The sequence below is a fragment of the Oratosquilla oratoria genome, chromosome 34 (genome assembly GCF_046742065.1).
Source record: "Oratosquilla oratoria isolate Oo_2021 chromosome 34, ASM4674206v1, whole genome shotgun sequence".
NCBI classification, from domain to species: Eukaryota; Metazoa; Arthropoda; class Malacostraca; order Stomatopoda; family Squillidae; genus Oratosquilla; species Oratosquilla oratoria.
This window is the reverse complement of record NC_134810.1, coordinates 9,368,986-9,387,464: the sequence shown is the minus strand read 5'-3', so window position 1 is coordinate 9,387,464 and position 18,479 is coordinate 9,368,986. Positions and strand designations below refer to the sequence as shown.

The 18,479-nt window shown below is 42.4% G+C and overlaps 1 protein-coding gene across 4 annotated transcripts in view; it reads right to left on the bottom strand.

The window, feature by feature from the left end:
- Nucleotides 1-18,479, bottom strand: part of Gdh (glutamate dehydrogenase, mitochondrial) — an 84,902-nt gene that overhangs the window by 49,253 nt on the left and 17,170 nt on the right. For all 4 annotated transcript variants that reach the window (XM_076173076.1, XM_076173075.1, XM_076173073.1 and 1 more), the window contains exons 2-3: nt 11,236-11,464; nt 10,260-10,467 (exon numbers count right to left, since the gene is read on the bottom strand). In XM_076173076.1, the coding sequence (XP_076029191.1) occupies nt 10,260-10,467; nt 11,236-11,463 (436 nt within the window). In that variant the 5' untranslated portion in view covers nt 11,464. The remainder of the gene's footprint in view (nt 1-10,259; nt 10,468-11,235; nt 11,465-18,479) is intronic.

Sequence of the window (18,479 nt, the reverse complement as noted above, 5' to 3'; positions counted from 1 at the left end):
ATGCCTCTCACTGCTACCACCAATGCCTCCCTATTCTCCACACACAACAGCTCTTTAAAATACTCCATCCATCTTCCCCTACCACTTCCTCTTCTGTTGAGATTTGTCCATCTGCACCTTCTACCTTTTTTCTCTACTCGACTCACTTCCCTTTCCTCTCTTGATTTCCTTCCAAAACATCTTTATTACTTTCAAAGTTTTCTGTCAAACTCATCCATCTTGCATCTTTCCTTTTTGCCTCTTATCTTTTGTTTTGCCTTTTTTCTTTATACCATATTTTTCGCATCCTATTTTGCAACCAGTCTCTAAATACTCGCTTTTATACTACCTTCTTCAATTCATCATCCTACCACTTGCTACTCTTCCTTCTATTTCCCCTCATCCTCCTTGTTCCACATACCATTTTGCACACCTTGTCACTTCCTCCTTAAAAACTCCCCATTCCCCTTCCACTCCTACTTCTACTCTATCCTTCACCACCCCCCACACTTCTCTCAGATTCTTCTACTCCTGCTTCTTTTCCTTCTCATTTAAGCAGTTTGCTCTAAGCATCTCTCTAGCTTCTGCCCTTTTCCTCTTTTTTCCATCTATCCTTCACTCTCAACTTACCTTCCACTAAAAAAAATTGATATTCTTTCACTCTTGCCTAAGGATATGTACATCCAGAATCACTATGTAGTCCATTAATGCCTTATTAACCACCTTCTCATTTCCACCCCTGTTCTTCTCCTCACCACCTCATTTCTCACTCTATCAAGCCTAGTAACCCCCATCATATTTCTCAGGCATTTCATCTCACACATTCAAACTCCTCTCTTCCTCTCTATGTCACATGTTTCTGCCCCGTAAAGTGCTGTCAGCACGATCACTCCTTCATACGATCTCCTCTTAGCATCCATTCCCAAATGTCTATTTCTCATTCCACTTTTTAATCCCCCCAGGCATTTACTCGCTTCTTTCAATCTACATTCTTCCTCCACCTCCACTCCTTCCTTTCCTGCCACATTCACACTCAAGTATCTAAAACTATCCACTTCCTCCAGTCTCTCTTCCTTAATACTCACTCCCAATCTGCTGCCACTTTCTACCCTTGTACATCTCATCACCTTTTACCCCCATTTATCTTCAACTTCCTTCTTTTGCACACCTTCTCAAACTCTGTCACTAACTTCCTCAATCCTTCCGCTGATCCTGCTACCCAGCCAAAATTAAGTATTTAAGGATTTACTACAGCAGCATTGCCTCTGGAATGTTAAGTGCAATGGGACCTTTTGCAGCAAGCGATTTGATACCAGACACCGCCAGATTTTGTAATTCTTGCCGGAAAATAAATACCTTTTTGGGCAAGTTTTATAAGCTTACAGAGGTGTATCGTCGTACATTATTGTGTCTGAAATTTAAGTAAATTAATTTCATGATTGCAAACGGCATATAGCATTGTTTCAGCCTCTATTTATAATTACAGATATTCATAAAACAGCCTGTAATTGTACCAAGCCAAGCAATGTCATTTTCTACCAACTTCAATGGATGTATACTGATATATACTTTCATTTGAATACACCAAGCAATAGGCAAATCCATGTAATGTATAGAGAATATAATTTTGCATCGAAGACTTAATTTTTCCGGTACGATTACAGTTTGTCTTTCTCTTACTTTTTCTTGAATCTGACGAGCAGTCTGCCACAGCACATGTAAAATTAGTCATATTTGTTTGAAAATAGCTCCCAGCAGATCTAATAGGCTATTGTTTACACAAACGTCGCTCACTTCGTACGTCCGCCACCACTGTTATCTTTTATCTCATTGATTATTTTCATATACTGGACGTGACAGTTATATCCATTATTTTTCAACACTCAGATAAAATGCACAAACCGAAATCAACATCCTCTTATTTTTACTGCTCATACTTACTTCAGTAAAAATAATTACCTATTTTTAGTTTTATCTTATAATTAAATTAACAAAGCCTTATCACACACCAGTAAGTAAAAATTATAACATTAAGAGTCTTGTTTTTAATTTTGAATACACTTATGCAGCAATTTATGTCGTACTTTTTTAAATATCGGTTTCCAAATTAGCTAAGTCACCGCTTTGGCTCGTGAAATCCGAGACAATGGGACTTTCGCAGTCAGGCTCGTAGACTCCTATTAGCGCTAGAATTTTCAATTGTCTCGGATGTTGACTTTGGTTTGTGCATTTTATCTGAGTGTTGAAAAATAATGGATATCACTGTCACGTCCTGTATATGAAAATAATCAGTGAGATAAAAAATAACAACAGTGGTGGCGGACGTACGAAGTGAACGACGTTTTATGTAAAGAATAGCCTCTTAGATCTGCTGGGAGCTATTTTCAAACAAATATAACTAATTTTACGTGTGCCGTGGCAGACTGCTCGTCAGATTCAAGAAAAAGTATGAGAAACACAAATGTTAATCGTACCGAAAAAATGAAGTCTTCGATGCAAAATTATATTTTCGATACATTACATGGATTTGCCTATTGCTTGGTGCATTCAAATGAAAGTATATATCAGTATACGTCCATTGAAGTCGGTAGAAAATGACAAATTGCTTGGCTTGATACAATTATAGGCTGTTTTACGAATATAATCTGTAATTATAAATAGAGGCTCAAACAATGCTGTATGCTGTTTGCAATCATGAAATTAATTGACTTAGATTTCAGACACAATATTGTACGATACACCTCTGTAAGCTCATAAAACTTGCCCAAAAAAGTATTTATTTCCCGGCAAGAATTACAAAATCTGGCGGTGTCTGGTATCAAATTGCTCACTGCGAAAGGTCCCATTGAAAATTCTAGCGCTAATAGGAATCTACGAGCCTGACTGCGAAAGATTCCCATTACAAGTGGAGGAATCTTAGAATATAGGACAATAATAAATAAAAATTGTAACTTTGGAATTAACTGAAGCAGAAATGTCTCGCATTATGAACTGAACTGGGCAATGAGGACACATCCTTCCTTCGATAATTTTCAAGGGCGTGCTGCAGTATTCCGGGTAGTCAGTGTGGATACTCGGCGCTGCATTGAAAACTACCGACTGCCTCATGGACCACTGTACGTTGTTCAATGTGTACTACGCTGTAGGCGTATGGACAGCGATATTTTGACAGAACGCAACATAACCCTACGAAGACAAAATGTACAATGTGAATTGGCCCTCATTCTTCCTCCCTCTTTGCAACACTACGCGGTCACTGTTTCTCCTGAGGTGTTATTTTTCCAACAGTCGTGATATCGGGTAGGGAGCCGGGAAAAGCACACGATGATTCTGACAATGACCCTGATGTCATGGCGCATCCTCCTAAACAATAGTAATAAACAGTGATATAGTAATAGAAACATTGTTACCGGTATTGATATTAGTGTTTTATACTTGATACATTGTTACTTAATACAATTGTAGCGCTTTGTATTTAATATGCATCAACTTAGTGCAGTTTTTTATTTTCCTTTATTTCTTATGGGGGACAATCATTTCTAGATACGAAGTTATCAAGATACGAATTGCTTGCTTTAACCAATTAAATTCGTATCTAGGTCTTTAAAGTAGCAAGGTTGTGTGAAGGGTATGCCTGTAAAGATAACAAACGGAACCAACAATTATCAATGAACATTGATTACAATATATATTAACAATGAACTATAACATACAATGTACTAAGAGTACAACAGTACATTGTAACAAAGGGTCTCGTCAAGAACTGGTCTATTATAAGAGGTGTACACGGAGTGGAGAGAAAAAAAAAAAAAAAAAAATCCAAGCTACCTATGCTGACTTGGTGGTTGGTTCGAATCGGATTCTTAGGATCACTTACAAACTAGTCACAAACTATCATAGAAACTGTAATCTTAAAAAACTATGTACTACCAACCAAAGCATTCCAATGTAATTTAACATACAAACATTTAACATGTGCAAATTTTATTCAAAATGTGTACTTGTTTACATATTTCTACCCTTTCCTATCTATTCACGCTGATTTCAATCGTTAAGTGTTCTATGTGTTGTCTTAAGCTAATTTGACCAGTTTACAGTAATCATTAGACAAGAATACACCGGCATTTCTCGTTTTATGTCGGTTTCAACTTTTCAACCTGATGAAATTATCTCCATAATGTGCAAAGTCCCATACAATTCTGTACATAGGGATACGAGTACAAGGTGAAAAAAAATGAAAAGTAATAACTAAAACAGGCTAATAATAATAAATTTATTTGGCGGAGAATCGATATACATGAAGTGCAGATAATGACAAGAGCACAGTTCGAAATAACAATTGCAAATTGCCGAGGGTAACACAAAAAAGCATGTACGCTTATTTCTATTGTGGTCCTCACAATGATTGTTATTCTACACAAGTTACACAGACAACATGCGTAAGGGGTTAAGTGGACCAGAGACAATCATGAGTAATACCAGTCAGTAAACATATGACAAACATTGTTATACTTTAGCTAATATTACTTGATAACTTTTAAAAACCAGCAAGGTGTTTTACTTGTCCACCCTGATTTGTGCATGTGATGCTACACACACTGCCGGTGCCGTTCATGGTAGTGAGGGAGGAAGAGTGGGAGGGGAAGATAAACTACTGTGCTCTTTCATTTCATTGGCTGATGTGGAGGTGTGGTGGCTACGCTAACCAATCATGGGCGACTTGGACAAGAGCCTAATACATGTGTGTGTGTGTGTGTGTGTGTGTGTGTGTGTGTGTGTGTGTGTGTGTGCGTGTGTATGTGTGTGTGTACATATACGACTGGTTAGTTTGGAGGCTACACTAGCCAATCATGGTACACTAAGACGAGTGCCTCAAAATGGGTTGCCACGGCCGGTATATATAACAAACTATCGTGGCACAGTTGGTAGTTCCCGGCTGCCACTACGGTGGTCCGGGCTCAATCCCGCCCAGGGCTGAAATAATTTCAGTATCCCTCCGCTGCGGGTTGTTACTCCAACTCTCGTGGGCGGGGAGCTGGGCGTATGTATGCGTGTAAGGTCACAGCATTACCCGTAGATCGGTCATGTATGAGCTCTAAGCTCTCTTCCGGGAAGGAAATAGCTATCACTAGTCTAACATGTGACCCAAGACCATGGTGAATCACACACACACACACACACACATATATATATATATATATATATACATATATATATATATACTGTATATATATATATATATATATATATATATATATATATATATATATACGTACATATATATGCATACACATATATATACATCACACACACATACAAAATCGTCCATCCTGTTATAAACACACGATGCTGCCCATTCGGCCATTGCCCTCCACCGGGTGAGAGGAGCAGAGGGGGTCACTTGACTACTTGCAACCATTGGCTGGTGTGGAGGTGTGGAGGCTACACTAACCAATCATGGACGACTTGGACGAGCGCCTCAAAACGGTGTTGCCACGGCCGGTGTGTCCCTATTATAGTAACGGTTATACATCCAGAAAACCTCACTCCTGCTTGTACAAATTTCGTCTGTTTTTATTTAAAACTCAATAAATAAAATGTGATACCTAACAGGTTTCTCAAAAATTGTGTTCACCATAGTCTTTGGTCACGTGTTAGACTCGTGATCAACAGCTATTACCCTCTCGGATGAGAGCTCAGAGCTCGTATATGCCCGATCTATGGGTAATGCTGACCTTACACAAACACACACTCAACTCACCGCCTACTAGAGTTGGGCTGCTGGCTCACAGCGCAGCGATACTGAAATTATTTTAACTCTGGGCAGGATTCGAACACGCACCGCTCTGTGATTTCACCATGGTCTTAGATCACATGTTTAGACTCGTGATCGACAGGTATTTCCCTCCCAGAGAGAGAGATCGGAGCTCATATTTGACCGATCTATGGGTAATGCTATGACCTTATACGCACACGTGTGTGTGTGTGTGATTCACCGTGGTCTTGGATCATGTGTTAGACTCGTGATTGACAGCCATTTCCCTCCCGGAGGAGAGCTCAGAGCTCATATATGACCGATCTATAGGTAATGCTGTAACCTTACACGCGCACACATACACACACCTCCCCGCCCACGAGAGTTGGAGTAACAACCTGCACGGCAGCGATACTGAAATTATTTCAGACCTGGGCGGGATTCGAACCCGGACCGCCATAGTGGCAGCCGGGAACTCTAACCACTATGCCACGAGATGTGTGTGTGTGTGTGTGTGTGATTCACCATGGCCTTGGAGCACGTGTTGGTCTTGTGATCGACAGCTACTTCCATCCTGGAAGTGTTCGCGCGTGTACATTGTGTGTGTGTGTGTGTGTGTATATATATATATATATGTGTGTGTGTGTGTGTGTGTGTGTGTGTGTGTGTGTGTGTGTGTCACGAAGAATAGTCATCCCAGAATTCGACAGGGTGACACTTTTGCATGTGGGCCATCTTGGGTTTACGATTCTCCGGTTGTTCAAGTTGATGACAACAGGCTAACCCTCATTCAACTTAACCTTATCTTTATTCCATTGTCGATATCCTGCTTACTGGGATGAATTATTCATGTGACCCTATACACACACATCTATACCGAAGGTTTTTCCCCCTTTGAAGGGAGGTAGCCATGTCAAAAGGACGTATCCACTCTCACCCATTCTACTCCCATCCACCACCTTTTCTTCCCTCTCATCTTGCTCCACGTGGATGAAGAAATATCCCAGTTTCCCGTACACTGCCCTAAGCCAGAGGCAATGCAGCAAGACGCAGTATATCCATGGCCTTGAAGGCCGCTTCAGGGTTTTCACATTACCGTTAAACAAAATATGCAAAATTACCACAGGAGCTAAGAAAATTGAAAATCGTGCACCTTCGTCAACTACATCTTCCGACAGATTATACAGAATCATGTAAGTGGGGTATTACACAACCACAATGAACACTGACAATAGGTAACAAAGGGGATGTAATAGATGAAAACAGGTTTTCAAGTTTCTTTTCTCCTGTGGTATTTCATCTCTGAGCAACAGTATCACTTAGTGCTCTCCCTACGATACTGAGCTAACAAGACCCCTTGAAGTTCCAAGGAACCATGCGATCGGACACGGCTTGGCAACAAGCCCAAAAACCTGTTCCCTCAAACAAGCGTCGCACAACCTCTGTTACCGATATATATGTATGTGTATATTATATATATATATATATATATTATATACATACATGCATACATACACACACACAGGCATATTCGTACATTAGTACCCATGTCATGCCCCCGCACGCCATCGCCCATCCCACACCGTCATTGTATCGAAGCCACCTATTAATCATTGCCATCCTATGTTCAACCCGAGTCATCTGGACGAGCTTCCGATTTGGCGCGAAGCGCAATTCTCCTAATTTTCTAAAACATACTGTCGAAAACTGCCGGCACCTTTGCTTATGTGAAACAGTGACTGAAAGTTATTTTAAACTACGAATTGTTATGAGTGATTCACTAAAGAGAACCGGGTATTTGAGTCACTTTATTCAAGTGACTCAAGTTACCCACTGCGCCCTGCAGTGGGTAACTGTGACAGCCGAGCTAGATATGCTTGAATGTTAATTTAATTCCTGTTTAATATTTCATATAGGAACCTGCAATTTGACTTGTTTTCGGTCTTCAATCGATGGCTCAAAAGACTCATGGTAAATCGACTGCATCCGAGTATCCGTGAGCGTCGAGACCTGGGCCTGGGCCTTGCCCAGGTGCCAACGAATCTGCACGGAGCAGCCGGAATCGCAATCGTGCACAGCGACACCCTTACTACCCGAGTCCTGAAGGCCAGTGGTCCCGTAGTACGAGAGATGGTGTGTGCTCATACTAATGCACCATGGTCTGTTAACATTCAAACCTCCCTCTGACTCGTGTGGGGTAAGCCGGACCCCACGGAATTTGCTCAACGTGGCCAGATTTTTTTTTCATGTTTTGCAGGGCTGGTACCCGCTCGCCGGAACAGTGCGTAATATATGAACGCAGGAGACGGTGTCCACGGTATGCAACTCCAGTGACGATACTCTGAAGCTAACGCATCACACACAGTTATGCCCGAGTCACCCCAGGTAAACAGCGGTCGGGAGTCATTATTCTGAGTGGATGCATTTCCTAACTGCGCCGCGGCGGGCCTCTGACCATCAGCCGAAGCAAGCCTTACCCCGCATCGTGATGCCCAACCACGACAGTAACCCCCCCAGTAAATGCGGCAAAAGTCAGTCGAGTTTTACTGCAAGCTCTCGTGATACTAATCGATTCCGCAACTCGACTTACTCGAGGCTGAAACCCGCATCCTGCCACGAAATGCTGGTTAATGAACAGCCAGTACTCCTGTAGTATGAGTGGTATGTGCTCGTATTATTATTAATACGAGTACCAAGCTACACGTGATATGACCAGTAAACATACCAATCCAAACCACCGACATGTGTACATTGCTAGGATGTAAAAAAATACCAAGCGAACGAATATGGAAACTATAACATTACACCCGATTCGTTGAATAGAGCCGTTCCATTTGAACGAGTTTTACATCACTAGATGAAATACGATGAGGTTTGTAGGTCGTAATATGTAACAAAGTTCGTCGGTGGTAAAATGTGATGAAAAGATCAAGATTGTCAGTGTTAATACAATTATACGCACTGTCGGTGGTATATGAACTTTGTCGACGGTATAAGTGCGATGAAAAAAATAAGAATTTCAGTAATAGACATTTATCGTCAATCGGCGGTAAAATAGCGGACCAAACGCCCTCCCCGTTCTAGTGCACGAGGCAAAATTTATTCTGCTGACCCTTCCTCGCCTAGTTTATTTACTAATTTATCTATTAACTTAAGTTTTTCTATTCCGAGGGATTGGGGGCATTCAACAGAGAATTCCGACGTACCAGAGAATTCATTTCCCTCCGTTAGTGCGAACCCATTGGTCTGGACCAGACTTTTCTAATACAAGGACTAATATTCCGACCCCTCTGTTTTTACGACCGACTCGTATCGCCTCAATTTCATAAGACTTCCTTCTGGCTGCCGCCGCCAAAATATTTTAATCGGTCGCTAGAACTTGAGAAAGACCCTGTGTAGAAAGCAACTTGCTACCCATGCTAACCACTCGCATGCACTACATGAAGTCTTGCGTCACCCAGTCCCAGTTGCTCTTCATTGGCGCAGGCTTGTGGCTCTGCAGTGCGTACACGGGAGGCACTCGCACAGCACTAGACAAACATGCACACTAATATCTACGTGAACACCGAAGTAAAAAATTTTCCATTTCATATATCCTCTGGTCAGTCTTTGTTTCTAGGTTAAAAAATTACTAAAACAACTATAATGAAACTTTCAAGAAGTGGGCAACAGTCCCTACAAGACTAAATTTTTTAATGTCAATGTCTAATCGATATCTTGGTAATTTCCTTGTTACTTCCTCCGTTACATTTCTAGCCAAAAGTAAAAAATATCTTCCTTTTTAATAGGTAACCATAGTGAAAAATAATAGTTTGACTATGATTGACCAACTCAATGTCACACTTTGTTAGGGATACAACTAGAAAGCAGGTGCAGATGCAGTTTTACTGTTGTCAATACTTTGAACGTTGCGTCTGGCACCATATGAAATATTGGTGGAACAACCAAGTATTAAAATGTTCTACAATGATTGCTGCCAGGCAGGTTTTGTGGGCAGACTGCACATGTACAGTCAATGGTCTGACCTATAACGTGAGATTTGTTTATGCCGACGAATATCATAGTTAATAAAGCTAGGCATAAAGGAAACGATTGTTTGGCCTAAGTTCGAAGTTACAGTTGATAAGGGAGGAGTGGTGTGCTACTGAGACCACAAATGTTTAAACCTACCAACCAACTGTGACCACAAATGTTTAAACCTACCAACCAACTGCGACCACAAATGTTGAAACCTACCTACCAACCACCACCATCCCAATACCAGGCCCCCTTTCCTCAAACTCCCCACTGCCATCTGAAGCAACAGGTGGCTCACCAAAAAGTCTGTTATGCAATTCAAACCTGGTACACGAGCCACCATACAATCCCAGGAAGCATCCCATTAACCACCTTACTGTAATTTCACCTAAAAAGGGAAAATCCTTCTGAAGTATATATATGGATTCCTTCCACCACAACTATGCCCACCCCAGTTACTGTCATGGGATTCATTAAAGCTTAGAAAAACATCACTGCAGATACTCACCGCCCTTGGTGGGGATGCGATGAAGAGAATGCTGAGCACGATAGCCATGGATCATCTCGTATCTGCCATTGTCCCGCTTGACTGGGAAGGCAACTGCGAGGACATGGTGGCAAGGCTCCATGATGCTTAGGATGCCTGTTACCTTGTTCCGTTTCTCCTCCAGTGATATACGGTCCTTCATCTCATCTACCAGCTGATCCTCCACGACCTGGGCCACACGATCAAACACACCAGTGAAGTAAACTTGTCCTACTAAAATTATGTGCAAGAATGATAAAAGGTCAAAAAGTACATTCCCACCACCCCTTTCCCTGTATTTGGGTACACAGGACATAACATGTTTTAAAACTAATGAACACTAATAAAACATCATTAGAAAAAAAAAAAAAAAAAGTTTGCAAAATTAGAAATAACTGTTGTCCACTGTACTGAAGTCTACTCTATATTCTCCCTTTGGCACATCATTTTCATCTTAAGAATCTTGTTTAGCTCATTGTCAGGGTTGGGTTCAAGTACATTTTCTGGGACTTAAGCACAGATTTTTATATACTTCACCAAAAGTACTTGCTACAAAATGCATTCAAGTACAAACAAATACATTGTATTTAATCAAAACTTGTGTATTGTATACAGATTCTAGCAAACTTTGTAATACTATGGGATAAATGCTCTCATCTGTTATTTTCAGTTCTTGGATTTGAGTACATACCATAGCAAAATTACTGTACTTCCTCTTTCTTGAAAGATATCCTGGTACTTGGATTTGTTGCCTGTACTTGGACCCAACCCTGCTCATTATCTCATAAAATCTCACTCATCCTTGGGTGCAATGACTACTGGGCATGTTGTCCATGATTCATCTCATTCACAAATGAACCAGTGACATTTGCCATCAAGACAAAATATATATGCTGTGTACTACTGTAACACACTAGTTCCTTTGCATTCAATGTCACGCTCCAATCTTGAGCCTCACCTGACATCCACGATGAAAGTAATACTCGACCATCTCGAAGAAGGAGGGTTTTTCATCCTCTGTGATGGTGCTGAGCCGTTCGGGGATCTGGTGAGGCTCAAATGTACTTGATAATCGCTTCTGCAGACCCACACTCAATGTTTTCAGGAGCACCTCTTGGCTGGCAGTGGCCTGGGTGGCCTGGGCAGCAGTGGCTGCCCGGATGAAGGATGAGGTAATTCTCAACATTCTGTGAACAAACGAGAAAAAACAATCTAAATCTACATGTCTAAAAACAGTCCTGCAATCCCAGTAATGACTAGAGGTAATAGACAATATAAAATTTATGTATCTTTCCACCTGGTCTGGATGGATGCCATGCAGAATGTCTAAAAAAAGGAGGTACAGTGATGGTGCACTGGCTGGTGAGATTATTTAATGTTTGCTGGAGAGAGGGTAGTGTCGGAGGACTGGAGGAGTGCCTGTATAGTTTCACTTTACAAGGGAAAGGGGGGCAAGTGTGAATGTAGTAGTTTCAGAGGGATTAGCTTGTTAAGTGTAGTTGGGAAGGCTTGTGGGAGGATCTTGATTGAGAGGATTAGGAGAGGAACAGAGGGAGTAATTGGTGAGGAACAGTGTGGATTTAGGATGGGTAGAGGTTGTGTGGATCAGACCTTTGTGGTAAGACAAATATGTGAGAAAGCTATAGGAAAGGGGAAGGATGTTTTTTGGGCTTTTATGGATCTGGAAAAGGCTTACGATAGGGTAGACAGAAAGGCACTGTGGGAGGTTATGCAGATATACGGGATAGAAGGAAAGCTTCTAGGGGCTGTCAAGAGTTTTTATGAGAATATAGCTTGTGTCAGGATTAGAAATGGAGAGAGTGAGTGGTTCGAGGTAAATGTGGGACTTCGTCAAGGATGCATTATGTCGCCCTGGCTGTTCAACTTATACATGGATGGGGTGGTGCGAGAGGTAAATGCAAGGGTAGTGGGTCAGGGATTGGAGATGGTTAAAGAAAATGGAGAAAAGTGGGAGGTGAGCCAGCTGTTGTTTGCGGACGACACTGCGCTTGTGGCAGGATCGGAGGAGGGATTGAGGAAATTGGTGACAGAGTTTGGGAGAGTATGTGATAGAAGAAAGCTAAAGATAAATGTGGGTAAAAGTAAGGTGATGAGATGTACAAGGGGTGAAAGTGGCAGTAGACTGGAAGTGAGCATTAAGGGAGAGCGACTGGAGGAAGTGGATAGTTTTAGATACTTGGGTGCAAATGTGGCAGGAAAAGGTGGAGTGAAGGTGGAGGTAGAATGTAGATTGAGAGAAGCGAGTAAATGCCTTGGTGGATTAAAAAGTGTAATGAGGAATAGACATTTGGGAATGGATGCTAAGAGGAGACTATGTGAAGGAGTGATTGCGTCAACAGCACTGTATGGGGCAGAAACATGGAACATAAGAGAGGAAGAGAGAAGGAGTTTGAATGTGTTTGAGATGAAGTGTCTGAGAAGTATGATGGGGGTTACTAGGCTAGATAGAGTGAGAAATGAGGAGGTAAGGAGAACAGGGGTGGAAAGGGAGTCGGGAGATAGGGTTGAGGAAAGAGTATTAGGATGGTTTGGACACATGGAATGAGTGAAGAAAGACTAGTAAAAGAGGTATGGAAGGCAGAAGTGGAGGGAGTGAACATGAAGGGACGTCCTAGGATGAGGTGGATGGATGGGGTGAAGGGGGCTTTGGGGAAGAGGGGAATGTATGTTGAGGTAGGATGGGAGAGGACAGAAGACTGGGGTGAATGGAGAATGGTTGTATATGGATGATGTTGTGATCCATGAGGTGGAATGGGGGGGGGGATGTAGTATGTGTGAGCAAAATTTGACGCAGCCCGAAGGGATTTCTCCCCGTCTTCTCCTTTTATGCATGGGGGGACAGAGAGGGGGGGTCGCCGATTTAATGAAGCGGCCTTGCTGTGGATGTGCTGTGTCTTGCGACACTGCTTCTGGTCCCAGGGCAGTGGACAAGGTGCAGTGATGACCCGTCATCCAGGAGGTGCTAAGATAAGAGGGAGGGTGGAGGGGGGCGGAGTGTATTCAGGGATGGAATGGGTGGGAATGATTTTATGCCTTTTCCTTTTTGACTACCTTGTAAGGGGGAAAAAGCCTTGGTATATGTATGTGTATGTATCTTTCCAATTCCAGGCAACAGATATACATAAATATACCAAAGGCTTTTTTCCCCTTATACGGGAGGTAGCCAAAAGAAAAAGGCTTAGAAACCACTCCCACCCATTCCATCCCCTACATACTCAACCCTCTTATCTTGGCACCTCCTGGATGACAGGTCATCCCTGCATCTTGTCCACTGCCCTGGGTCAGAAGCAAAGTTGCAAGACACAGCACATCCACAGCAAGGCCGCTTCATTAATTTGGCGACCCCCCTCTCTGTCCCCTCATGCAGAAAATGAGATGGGGATAAATCCCTTTGGGCTGTGTCAATTTATTTCTCATACATACTCCCTCACCCCCCATCCACGCTCCCTCATGCATCACAGCATCATCCATACACAACCCTTCTCCATTCACCCCTATCCCTCCTCAACTGACATTCCTCTCTTTCCCAATGCCCCCTTTTCCCTATCCATCCATCTCATCCTAGGATGGTTCCCTCCTTCCACACCTTTTTAACTAATCTTTCCTCGCTCATTCTTTCCATGTGTCCAAACCATCCCAATACTCTTTCATCAACCTTATCTCCCAACTCCCCATCCACCCCTGTTCTCCTCCTCACCTCCTCATTTCTCACTTTATCAAGCCTAGTAAACCCTATCATACTTCTCAGGCATTTCATCTCAAACACATTTAAACTTCTTCTCCCTGCCTCTCTTACATTACAGGTTTCTGCCCCATACAGTGCTGTTGGGACAATCACCTTAAAAAAATCTCCTTTTAGCATCCATTCCCAAATGTCTATATCACATTACACTTTTTAATCCTCCAAGGCATTTACTCGCTTCTCTCAATCTACATTCTACCTCCACCTCCACTCCTCCCTTTCCTGCCACATTCGCACCCAAGTATCTAAAACTATCCACTTCCACCAGTCTCTCTCCCTTAATACTCACTTCCAACCTACTGCCACTCTCTCCCCTTGTACATCTCATCACCCTTTACCCACATTTATCTCTAACTTCCTTCTTTCGCCCACCTTCCCAAACTCTTGTCACTAACTTCCTCAATCCCTCCTCTGATCCTGCTACAAGCACAGTATCATCGGCAAACAATGACTGGCTTATCTCCCATTTTTCTCCATCTTTAACCATATCCAATCCCTGACCCACTACCCTTGCATTCACCTCTCGTACCACCCCATCCATGTGTAGTTGGAACAGCCCGGGCAACATCACACCGCCTTGACAAAGTCCCACCTTTACCTCCTAACACAAGCTCTACTACTCTCGTAAAAACTCGACTGCTCTTAACAGCTTTCCCTCTATCCCCATATATCTGCAATACCTACCACAGTGCCTTCCTGTCTACCCTGTCATAAGCCCCTAAAAACATTCTTACCTTTTCCTATAGCTTTCTTAATCTGTCTTACCATAAAAATCTGATCAACACAACCCCTACCTGTCCTAAAACCACACTGTTCCTCACCAATCACTCCCTCTGTTCCTCCTAATCCTCTAAATCAAGACCCTCCCATAAGTCTTCCCAACTACACTCAACAAGCTGATCCCTCTGAAACTACTACACTCACACTTTTCCCCTTTTCCCTTGTAAAGTGGAATTGTACAGGCACTCCTCCAGTCCTCTGGCACTCTACCCTTTCTTAAACATTATACCAGGGGTGATCAGAAAGTAATGACAGTCGGACTCGTAGCTGAGAGACTATAAGTGTTGGGGGGGCGGGGAGCAAGTGTTGCCTGTTGTTACATGTTTGAGCTTGTCGCTGTTTGTCTAGCTTACATTTTATCGTTGCGCTGTGCGATTGCGTCATTGTTGGTTTGCCTCTCTAACCGGAAACATGGATTTTTCGAAAGAAGGCTGCAGATTCTACACCTTCACAAGGTGGAAACTCGGGAAAAAAGCAACGGAGATCAGAGAGGAATTGTTGCAAGTTTTTCCCAAGTCTACTCCATCACTGGAAACTGTTTCCCGCTGGATTCGAGCTTTCGCAGCCGGAAAATTGCAGCTAGAAGATGATCATCGTCCTGGCCGCCCTCGGACATCCGTGACCGAAGCAACAACGGTCCGTGCGCGGGCCATCATTGACGAAGATCCAACTGTTACTCTTCGATTCTTATCCTTGGAGCTCGGTGTCAGTTATGGGAGCGCACATGACATCGTGCATGAACACTTAGGGCTGAGGAAGAAGTGTGCTCGATGGATACCTCATTTGCTTACGGAAGAGCAGAAGAGCGAACGGGTGCGGATTTGTCATCTATGGCTGGCTGAATTCGAGCCAAATGGTCCGAAACGGTTCTCAGATGTAGCTACCGGAGATGAGTGTTGGATTTCTTTCTTCACCACCAGAGACAAGCAGTCTAACATGGTGTGGTTGAGTGATGAAGAACCTCGACCTCTTCTGAAGGAAGGATTTTGCAGCAGGAAGCGCCATTTCACCATCTTCTTCAATTCACAAGGACCAATGTGTGTGGATGTAATGCCTCAACAGTGTACTATCACAGCCCAGTACTACACTGATCACGTCCTTCCTCGAGTCCTGGAATATCAGGCCAAGACTGCACCAACCCGTCGCCGATCGCGCCTTTTGCTGCACCATGACAATGCTGCCCCCCACAAAGCTCACCTCACTGTGCAGTTCCTGGAGCAGCAGGGGATCACACTTCTCCCCCACCCACCCTACTCGCCTGACCTTGCTCCCTGTGATTTTTTGTTATTTCCAAAGATCAAGGGAGCGATCGCAGGGAAGCTGTTTCATTGCATCCAAGATCTGGCACGAGCAGTCAATTCAGAGCTACGAGGTATATCGGCTTCTGAGTACCGTGAGTGCTTCATGAAGTGGCGAAAGAGGATGGAACGTTGCATAGAGGCAGGAGGGGAGTACTTTGAAGGAATGTAGGCCACTATTTGGATTTACCTCTGTACCGTGAAAATATATGGTATCACTGTCATTACTTTTTGATCACCCCTCGTATAACCTCACCAGCCAGTCCACCATAACTGTACCTCCTTTTTTCAGACATTCTGCATGGCATCCATCCAACCCAGGTGCCTTACCTACTCTCATCATCTTAACAGCTGCTTTCACTTCATCCTTCCTTATTTCTCCTCCATTCCCCTCGCTCATCACTGTCATTTTCTTAGCGCTTCCCACTGCAACTACCTTTCCCTTCCTATCCTCTTTCACATTTAACAACTCCCTAAAATATTCTGCCCACCTTCCTCTCCCTGCCTTCTCTTCCATTATCATCTTGCCATCTGTACCTTTTACCTTTTATTTGATTTGCCTCCTTTCTCTTTTAATTTCTTTCCAAAACATCTATAGACGCTCCTCAACTTACGTTTTAGTTACGTTCTGAACGGCCAAACGTAAGTTGTTACTGTACTATACATCCGTAAATTCTATTACCGTATCTTATAAAACACCCCTAAATAATTAATTATACACATAACATTGTAAAATAATAACATTAATTTCAAATAAATTAAATTCAAGCAACATAAATTGAGATGATGGAGGAGGAGGGGGAGGAGGAGGAGGATGAGGCAAGTTTGTCGTTTGTGCAATGTAAACAATGGACGCAGCGTCATGTGCAAGTATCGTTTGAACTACGGAGAATGCGCTAAACTGAAAAATTCACTCAATTTTTTTTTAGTCAGTTCAAACGTAAAACGAATGAACGTAAGTAGAGGAGCGTCTGTATTACTTTCAAATTTTCTGTCATACTCTTACCCCATTTCACATCTGCTCTCCTCTTTGCCTCCTTAAAGGTCAGATATCAACAGATATACCATTCACTAAAAATCATCGAAAAAGTACTTTTTAAAAGCATACAAATAAAGTTTTTACCTATTACAGAAGAATTTATTCAGAAAATTCACTTTTAATTGCGCCTCGCATACCACTTTTCCGAAGTCTAGATATTCAGAATAACAATATTGTTTGTTTGGCAACTGTGACGTCACGAACGCGGAATTCCCCGAACCCTTCCCGAAGCGCACGGGCGGAATGTTTCGAATAGCAGACGACGCAATGAAATGAAGACAAAACTGTTTTTTGCCAAATTTGATAAGATGTAGATGGTGGAATTATATAGAATACTGTCAGTATTTTTTTTTATGTACATTAAACTGTAAATACAAAAAGTTATGGAAGTCTTGATATCTGACCTTTATAGGTCAGATATCAAGACTTCCATAACTTTTTGTATTTACAGTTTAATGTACATAAAAAAAAATACTGACAGTATTCTATATAATTCCACCATCTACATCTTATCAAATTTGGCAAAAAACAGTTTTGTCTTCATTTCATTGCGTCGTCTGCTATTCGAAACATTCCGCCCGTGCGCTTCGGAAAAGGTTCGGGGAATTCCACGTTCGTGACGTCACAGTTGCCAAACAAACAATATTGTTATTCTGAATATCTAGACTTCGGAAAAGTGGTATGCGAGGCGCAATTAAAAGTGAATTTTCTGAATAAATTCTTCTGTAATAGGTAAAAACTTTATTTGTATGCTTTTAAAAAGTACTTTTTCGAGCAATACGATGATTTTTAGCGAATGGTATATCTGTTGATATCTGACCTTTAATCTTGTACTTTACTTCTCTTTTTATTTTGTACCTTTCATACGATGTTCTCATCCTAATTTGTAACCAATCTATGAAATCCTGTTTCTTCTCTTTTACAGCCTTCTTTGCTTCCTCATCCCACCACTCTCAACACTTCCTTTTATTTCCTCCCGCCCTCCTTGTCCCACACACCATCTTTACACACCTTATGAATCCCTCCTTGAACCATCCCCATTCCTCCTCCACTCCTAGTTCTACTCTACCCTTCACTCCCTCCCACTCCTCTCTCAGCTACTTCTTGAACTCCTTCTCCTTTTCTTTCTTATTTAAGCAGTCCACTCTAAGTACCTCACTACCTTCTGCCTCTTTCCTCTTTCTCCACCTATTCTCAACTCTCAACTTACCTTCCACCAGAAAATCTGATATTCCCCCACTCTCCCCCTTTAGAACATGTACATCCTTCCTCTTCCTACCATACTCCTGGTCACCACTATATAGTCCATTAACACTATCTGC